This window comes from Galeopterus variegatus, unplaced genomic scaffold, assembly GCF_000696425.1.
Source record: "Galeopterus variegatus unplaced genomic scaffold, G_variegatus-3.0.2 Scaffold338, whole genome shotgun sequence".
Classification (NCBI taxonomy): domain Eukaryota; kingdom Metazoa; phylum Chordata; class Mammalia; order Dermoptera; family Cynocephalidae; genus Galeopterus; species Galeopterus variegatus.
This window is the reverse complement of record NW_007726449.1, coordinates 215017-224550: the sequence shown is the minus strand read 5'-3', so window position 1 is coordinate 224550 and position 9534 is coordinate 215017. Positions and strand designations below refer to the sequence as shown.

The window sequence follows — 9534 nt, the reverse complement described above, 5'->3', positions numbered from 1 at the left end:
CCGTTGCCGGACACGAAAAAAAAAAAAAAAAAAAAAAACATCGTAAGTAGCAAGACTAGTTACAGAGACTCTTCACATATCTATTAATATCGTGCAATTCAATTATCCCAGTAATAAGGTTAAGGCTCAAATTAATTTAAAGCCTAGCTACTTCCTCATGCACTTGACCTAAGATTTCATCTGCAACTTGGTTTTAAGCACCTTCACCCATGCATGACCCTTTTACAATAGCCTAACCTAGTTCTATATGCTTCCTTGCTAATAACACCTTACTTTTATATTATGCTTTATAGTTTACAGAATTTCTTCACATGTATTAATTTATTTGATCCTCCCATCACTTCTATTATTATCTACAGTTTACAGATTTATTTAAAAAAGGTTCAAGGAGGGAAAATCACTTACTTATGGTCATACAAGCAAGTTAATGAAAGAGATAGGACTTAATATTCCCTGCAACCCAATAACTAAATTATTCCTTATTCATCACTAAGCTTCAGGGAAATAGATACCATAACTCTCCAGATCCAACTGTCCTACATGGCAAGTCCTAAGTGCTACATTTTATATCAGTAAGGTTGTCATACTGTCCCAATTCCTTTCCACATCTCCTTCCCACAGAGCTCTATTGAGAGTGTAAAAATTGCTGAATTTTGGGGCCGGCCCGGTGGCGCACTGGATAAGTGCGCCGCTTGGGAAGCGCGGCGGCGAAAAAAAAAAAAAAAAAAAAAAAAAAAAAAAAAAAAATTGCTGAATTTAAATTACAGAATTTAGTTTTTATCAAGTTGGTGTCTTACTATAGGTCCAATTAAGAAATTCTCTAGGCCTAAATGAGATAATATGAGTTGCAAGCAATATTTGTTGATTGCACATATAAGAACATAGATGGCATTTAGAAATACTAGGAGTAGAAAGACATTTTATTCTGGAATAAACCATTATAAAATCTATTGTAATACCTGAAAATTTTCCACCTCCCCTGTTAATGCAAGGGGATTACTGATCGTAGCTAACAGATCAAACTTGATATTATAAGCAGGTTCAGAACTATTTTGCTCAAATTATTTTGAAGTTATTTTGATAAACTGGTTTTAGGGAATTGTTTTAAGCTGTAAAACTGTATCTTCTTTTTAGATGTAAAACTGAGAAAGCTTTTAGAACAAGAGAACATTTTTAGGGACAACTAGAGCTTTTCCACCATATTCTAGAAAGCAACTAATTGTCAGTAATATAAATTCTTTTAAATTCCGTATTATCTATTCACTATATTGGTCCAGAAATTAAAACATCTATGGGATATCATGGTATTTCAGAGTGTGTAAGGGATTCTAGAAAGCAACTAATTGTCAGTAATATAAATTCTTTTAAATTCCGTATTATCTATTCACTGTATTGGTCCAGAAATTAAAACATCTATGGGATATCATGGTATTTCAGAGTGTGTAAGGGAGATTAAAAAAAATATGTATGGTGAGAGATTTAAAAATATGATAAAAAGCTTCTAATTTAAAAATTTTAATTGAAAGAATGGATATGAATGTTTTATCTGATTGCATTTGCATGATACCTCAATATACATTTTATTTCAGAAGAACAAGAAGAATGCTTACAGTTGTACTAGTTACAGGCATTTTAAAAGCAAATTAAAAGAAAAATAAAAGATTGCCATATTCCTTTGGATCAGTCATTCTGGGCAGAACAGGTTTAGGTGGCCAGGCCGCCTCCTCAGTATGACTTTTCTCTGAATCTCAAGCCCTTGACTACCCACTGGGCATGGCATATTTTCTCATCCTTTGGGCCTCCCTGCCTTCATTCATTACTTTTCTGTTTCATTTTCTCTTCTTTCTTTTCCAACCCAATTGGCTTGAAAATGGGCGTTCTTCTTGGAATTGTCAATTCCTTCTGTGATGTAAAATTCACAGTTTAATATTGTATAACCTGGAGATTTGCCTTCTCTTTAGGTGTTTTAGAAGATGGTTTTAAATTCTAAAACTAGAATTAGTAAGCTTGTAGTACGGTTTTTGGTTTGGTAGGGACCATTATTCAATTCTGGACTATGTTTCCTTGGACTCCCTCACTGGTATATGTACCTGAAGGTCCTTCGCCCTTTATAGAGGGTCGTTTATAACACCCATGTTTCAGTAAAAACAGCAAATTTTACTTTATCCCTCGTCCCTAATCAGATTGCCAACTCAAGTCAATCTTTATCTCCAATCTTCTTTCCTCTGCATTGGTGTTTTATTATTTTTCTAACTCAAAGGAGCCAGACTCTTAAATTAGGCATTTTTTTGAATTTACATATTGTAATCTCATCTACTCATTTCCTAAGGCAGCCATTGTACGTTGGGTAATTCTATTATTATAGATCATTATCTATGAAACCATTTCGTTTTCCCACAGGTGTGTCTAGAACCCCTGCTGTCCTATCCTTAGAGTTACCCTGAAATAAACCTACACTTAACCAAAAACTTTCAAAGAAGCAGATGTTTATTTCTAAAACCAGAAAAATTAAGGGTTTTGTTTTTAATTTTATATTTCAAATGCCTTCAATTTTCAGAACTATCAAAAAATTCTTATTTGTTTGTGTGCCTATGTATTTTATTTTTATATCCATGTATACATATATTTGTACAAATAATATCTACCATATTTATATATATGACCGTGAAAGAAAAACAAATGGTATTTTTATAAAGTTATCAACATATAAATACCTAAATACATCTTTTGTGAATAACTATGCTCTAACACTTTAGCTATCTAAAACACACCTATTTTCCTGTCTCGTTTTTTGGGGGGAACTTCTTGCTTTTTGGAGAGTCAAAAAGAAAACCAAAATTGTACTTGAGCAACTAAAATGGATTTTATGAAGTCTGTTTTAACGATAGTTTTAAGAATCATTAAGCTAGGGGAGTTGTTAAATATCCTTGAATAAAACTCCTTATGTCCTAATGATGAAGTTGAGGCTGTGAAGTTAGGGAACTTCAGTGAGGGAATTACTTTAGAAAGGGAATTAGGGAATTCCGTAAGGAAATTAAAGGGCAGAGCAGGAAGTGGTACCCTGATCTCCTGTGCTCTGTCCAATACGCCATATTGACTGACAGCCACTCAAACCCTCCCTTGGCCTACATTTAGCACAACTTTGATCTTCTGTGTTCTAAGCCCACAGCATGTTAAAATGACTTTATATTGGATGTGGAGGGGAAGAGAGGAGAGAAGACGCCCCTCATACCTGCTGTAACTGTCAGACAGAAGCTGATAGTAAATAATGAGGTCAGAACCAAGTCACAAAACCCATGTCCAGCAGCCTGAGGCCATTCAGTGGAGGTGCAAAGAGCCTTACCTATCTCAGGAGACATAGAAGTCACGATTGCACTATAGAGCAGCAAAGAACTGGTATTAGTGGGGAAAATCATTAAGAAACAGATAAATTACGTTTGTCATACATGATCTGGAAAAGCAGAGAAACGGATCTGAATTTTGGAAAGACATAGGCAAAATGAATAAAACTAAATTCAACCATTGTTGAATCTTATACAAGTATTGATAATTTTGTTTCCTACTTTCTTTTTTCATATCAATGGCTATTAACCAGGCAAGAAGATCATGGTGATTTTTTTTTTCTTCTTTGATTAAAAATTTTAAAAAATTATTTCTTTAAAATTGTTTTTATTTTTTAAAGTTTATTCTTAAAAATATTTTATTTTATTATTTACTTGTACTTATTTGTGAGGTACAGTGTTTTGTTTCAATACATGCACATGCTGCACAATGATTCACTTAGGGTAGATAGCATAGTTTGGTACCCTTATATATGTATGGGGTACAATGTGATGTATGATAGATGTATACATTGTGTATTTATTTCTTATTTAAAACCTTCTCTTATTTATTTATTTATTTATTTATGAATATTCATGAGATACAAAGCTGATTGTCACCCCTTGTGGCATGATGTGAGGGCCAGATTCAAACTGGCTGCATACCCATTACCAGAAATTGCTTTTGTACCTCGTGTCCCCCACCCAATTTTCCCCACCTCCCTCTGCCTCCACCTTCCCCTTTCTCTCCATTTTGTAGCCCAAGGAATGTTCTCTCCCTCTACGAGATGAGTGCACTACTGTGGTCTTTCTTTCCTTCCTTCTTTCTCTCTTAGTTCCCACATATGAGTGAGTACATAAGGTATTTATCCCTCTGTGCTTTGCTTATTTCACTCAACATAAGTTTCTTCAGGCTCATCCATGTTGTTGCAAATGGGAGTATTTCATTCTTTTTTATGGCAGAGTAGTATTCCATGGTGTTTATATACCACAGTTTCCTTATCCAGTCATCCATTGATGAACATTTAGGTTGGTTTCATGGCTTGGCTATTGTAAATAGAGCTGCAATGAACATGGGGGTGTAGGTTTCCTTTGACATGATGATTTCCTTCCTCTGGGTATATACCCAGAAGTGGGACTGTTGGATCATATGGAAGATGTAGTTTTTTGAGAAACCTCCATACTGTTTTCCATAGCAGTTGTACTAATTTACAGTCCTACCAACAGTGTAGGAGTGTTCCCTTCTCTCCATACCCTCACCAGCATTTGTTATTCACCGTCTTTTTGACTGTAGCCAATCAAACTGCAGTGAGTTGGTATCTCAATGTAGTTTTAATTTGCATTTCCCTGATGACTAGTGATGTTGAGCATTTTTTCATGTACCTGTTGGCCATTTGTATGTCTTCTTTTGAAAAATGTCTATTCAGCTCCTTTGCCCATTTTTAAATTGGGTGATTTGTTTTTTTTACTGTATAATTGCTTGAATTCTATGTATATTCTGGTTATTAATCCCTTGTCAGATGCACAGTTAACAAAAATTTTCTCCCACTCTATAGGTTGTCATTTTACTCTGTTGATTGTTTCCTTTGTTGTGCAGAAGCTTTTTAGTTTGATATAGTCCCATTTGTTTATATTTTCTTTTGCTGCTTGTGCTTTTGGGCTCATGTTCATAAAGCCTGTGCCCAGACCTAGTTGCTGAAGTGTTTCACTTATATTTTTCCCTAGTAATTTTACAGTTTCGGGTCTTATACTTAAGTCTTTAATCCATTTTGAATTGATTTTAGTGTATGGTGAGAGATGCATGTTTAGTTTCATTCTTCTGCATATGGATATCAAGTTTTCCTAGCACCTCTTGTTGAAGAAGCAGTCTTTGCCCCAATGTAGATTTTTGTTGCCTTTGTCCAATATCAGATGGCTGTGAGCCTGAAGAGTGATTTCTGTGTTCTCAATTCTACTCCACTTGTCTGAATGTCTATTTTTATACCCGTACCATGCTGTTTTGGTTACAATAGCTTTGTAGTATAATTTGAAGTCAGGTAGAGTTATGCCTCTGGCTTTATTTTTTTTGCTCAGGATTGCTTTGGCTATTCAGGGTCTTTTGTTGTTCCATATGAAAGGTAAGATTGTTTTTTCCATTTCTGTGAAGAATGTCATTGGTATTTTGATGGGGGTTGCATTGAATCTGTAGATCGCTTTAGGTAGTATAGACATTTTCACATGTTAATTTTTCCAATCCAAGAGTATGGAATATCTTTCCATCTTTTTGTGTCTTCTTTAATTTCTTTCAGAAGTGGTTTGTAGTTCTCATTGCAGAGGTCTTCTACCTCCTTGGTTAAATTGATCCCTAGATATTTTATTTTTTTCCATTACAATTGTAAATGGGCTTTATTTCTCTTTCTGTTAGTTCATTATTTGAGTATATAAATGCAACTGATTTTTGGCAAAACCTTCTCTTTTTTTAAAGAAGAAGAAAGGAGAAAATAAGAATCTATTGGCTTTTCAATTAAAGTATATATTTTTATTTATTTATTTTGGCAGCTTGCTGGTGCAAGGATCTAACCCTGGACCTTGGTGTTATCAGCACCATGCTGTAACCAACTGAGCCAGCCCTACTTTAAAGCATTTTAAAATAACTTTCAGTAAGCACTTCTGGGGAATCAAATATTGCTTATAAGAAAAATTCAGCAAGCTGCAAAAATAATTCATATAGAATTCTATTTTGTGGGAATGTTTCCATATATGTTTGTAAGAACAGGTGCATTAACTTCTACACAATATATAAAGAAGTGACAGTGAGGCTATGCTCATCTCACTGAGTATAATAAAAAGGTCATACTTCTTGGTTTATTTGACTAAACACACCAACTTCAAAATTTAGACCTCAAGTAATTTTATCTGAATAGTAACCTTATTGGTCAAATTAACTGGATAATTGCCAAATTTAAACCAGTTAGAAATAAACTTCTTATGAGAGGAGTAATATTTTGGCGTCGAGTAATTAATCTTTATTAGTAGGCAGTTGCTGACTTTCAAAAAAGATGTTCGAACCCTGCTGAACTGTGCCTTAAAGCCCAGATGTGGTAATAGAAGATCACTTCCCTTGCTGTCGCCTTCCCCCACCCTGCTGATACTCATTAAAGTAAAAATAGAATATTAAAATTTTGGAAAGTTCTTTCTGCACTAAATACCCCCCTTTTATTGTATGTTAAACGTATTTTTATTTCTGTTATGCATTTCATATCAGCAGAAATGTTAACTCCTTGTGGCTGATGCTCTCATTTATTTGTGTGTAGGCACCTGGGCAGCCTGGTGACTGTATTCTCCAGGCAGCACCTACAGTGGCTCTGGGATCTCAGTGGAAGAAAGCCCTTTTGGATAGGCAAGTATCTGTGCTGCATGGGGAAAGGAGGCACCAGCGTGAAGAGAATTGGCCACCCCCGCTGCTCCCTTCCATGGACCAAATGATTGTGGATACAATAACAGGATGGTTAGATAGTTGGTCTAGCCATGTGTCTTTTATTTTTATTTTATTTTATTTTATTTTTTTTTGTCTTTTGTCTTTTTTCCGTGTCCGGCAATGGATCGCAACCCTCAGTGTTGCCCCCGTACCGGACCGGGGACCGGCAACGGGATTGCAACCCTCGGTGTTGCTCCCGCGCCTCGCTCAGCCAGTGAGCGGGAACCGGTCTGTATGTGGGATCCAAACCCTCGGGTGGGAGCGCCGCCGCGCTTCCCAAGCGGTGCACTTATCCAGTGCGCCACTGGGCCGGCCCTAGCCATGTGTCTTTTAAAAGCCGTCTTAAACCTTTGACACAATACTTTCATCTTTAGACATCTATCCGAAATAAATAACTGGGGATGTGGTCAGATTGATAGCTGAGAGAATTCAACACAATGGTATTTCTAAAAATGAAAAATTAGAAATAGCTTTAAATAGGAATGGTTAAATAAATTACAGTATAGCCATATGAAGGAATATTTAATATTTAATGTTTGTAAGGCACTAAATATTAAAGACATGACAAAATGCCTCATGTTTATTAATTTATTCAACAAATATATGTTGGATGCACATTATATTGGGTATAAAATATATAATGTATTATTTTGTGGCAAGGTGCTAAGTCAAAATGCCTCATGTTTATTAATTTATTCAACAAATATATGTTGGATGCACATTATATTGGGAATAAAATATATAATGTATTATTTTGTGGCAAGGTGCTAAGTAAAAAAACCAGAATCCACAGCCATATGAAGAATAAATAATTTAAAATAAAAAGAAATTCATATTCATAAATACAAGTATATATGTAAAAGAAATAGACACAATTAACCTCCAGTTGAGAATTATAAGTGATCTTGATTTTATTCCTTGATTTCTGATGTTTTAATATTTTCTATAATTTTAAAAATAATAACAAATCTTTTCAAGCTATGTTAAAAATGGAATTCTCAAAGCACATCAAAGTCAGTATCCTCACTACTTCTCCTTTGAGGCATTGTATTTGGGGGAACTATAGTAAACCTGGTCTTGGCTTCTCAAAATTTGTGTAATATTCAGAGGATCTCTAAATTCTGAAATGATCTGAGAATATTAAGAGTTCAAGCTTGAGGATAAGTTTTCTCTACATTCACAATGGCTGATTTTAAGGCTCTGTCCTTACAAAGTATTTATGCATAATATCATTTGATCAATAATTCAAGGAACAATCTACAAGAAGGTAGGATATTCTCAACCAAAAAGTATTTCTTTTGATTCCTCCCAAAAATATTGACTGAGAATCAGCTGGGAGAAGTTAATAATCTATGAAACTAGGATTATTTTTCATGATCAAATTTGAGTTGGGAGATGTCAGATCATGCTTTGGCAGGGGTTCCTTTCTCATTTTATTCTTTTTTTATTTCTATTATAAAAGACAGTGAGGAGAGGAGTACTTCTTTAAAAAATATAGCAGAAGCTCTACAACATTAAAGTGTAATTTGCAAAAATTGCCAGTGGGAGTGGAGATGCAAATAGAGAAAAGCTGTTTTTTACTGGAATTGCAGGAGATTGAAACATCTTAAGCTCCAGACTGAAAATAATATATAGTAAGCTACTTTCAAATATGAAAACCAAGACATTTAAATAATGAGGAAGAAGAATAGAGGAGAGAATATATTTCCCTGAGGTAGGAGTTCTGCATGTAGGAGGATATGAATAATAATAGCTGCTACTTATTAATGCTTATATGCCAAGAACTTTGCATTATCTTATTTAATCCTCAAAACAGCCCTAGATGTACTATGTTTATGCCCATTCCTTAGATGAAGAAACTAAAACCTCAGAGAGGTTAGGTAACTTGCCCAAATATGCCCAACTAGCAAGAGGCAAAGCTAGAATTTGGATTTATGCTCTTAATTGTGTCTTACAATATTCTCAGTTCCTCTTCTTTGTTTTAGAGCCTGGTCCCCTGTTTGCATGTGATAACTGAGCATTGAACAAGAGACTGGATATGATATCTAAGTATAAATGTAATAAAATTGCTTGGTACGTTCTTTTGGTTCACATTAGGTTTGAATGACCAAGTGCGAGCTGGCCACTGGGAGTGGATCGGTGGTGAACCTGTCACCTTCGCCAACGGGAGGAAAGGGCCCCCTCAACGCTCAAGGCCTGGAAGAAACTGTGTTTTGGTTCAAAGACAAGGGAAATGGCAAACCAAGGACTGTAGAAAGGGCAGACCTCACAATTATGTGTGCTCCAGGAAGCTCTAAGTGTAACTCGCCCTACAGGTGCCCAGCGGCATTTCTCACCTATTTATTTGCAGGATTTGTGAATACTGCTCTATAGAAAACAAACTGTCATGACTGACTGGGTACATCTTTGTAATTCTATCTAGCAAGAATGGAATTTAGATTAATAGTTCCAGGAAGATTGGTAAATGAATGTTTTTTACAAAATGAGATAAAATTTTTGTATCGCAATACCTTTCAAAATAAATAAAGTGTAAGATTTGCTTAGCTTATTCCAGTAGACCCCCACCCTCACCCCACTTTGAATCTCAGGCCTTGGATTTTTTTTGTCCCATTACCTCAAATGAGTCCATTCTGAAATATATGCTGTAGGAGCTCCTACGATGTCAGTCTGAATGAAGCCAGCCCTATGGGTTCATCTAAACCAAGGTTGAATTGCAAAGGATTGGTTTGTCCCTTTGGAGTCCTTTGATTGTGAAAC

At 35.3% G+C, this 9534-nt stretch overlaps 1 protein-coding gene across 1 annotated transcript in view; it reads left to right on the top strand.

Annotated features, from left to right (window-relative positions):
• FREM1 (FRAS1 related extracellular matrix 1) overlaps positions 1-9312 on the top strand; it is a 53846-nt gene extending 44534 nt beyond the window's left edge. The window contains exons 13-14 of the mRNA XM_008567722.1: positions 6614-6699; positions 8875-9312. Coding sequence (XP_008565944.1) covers positions 6614-6699; positions 8875-9074 — 286 coding nt within the window. The 3' untranslated portion in view covers positions 9075-9312. The remainder of the gene's footprint in view (positions 1-6613; positions 6700-8874) is intronic.
• The last annotated feature ends 222 nt before the right edge of the window (positions 9313-9534 follow it).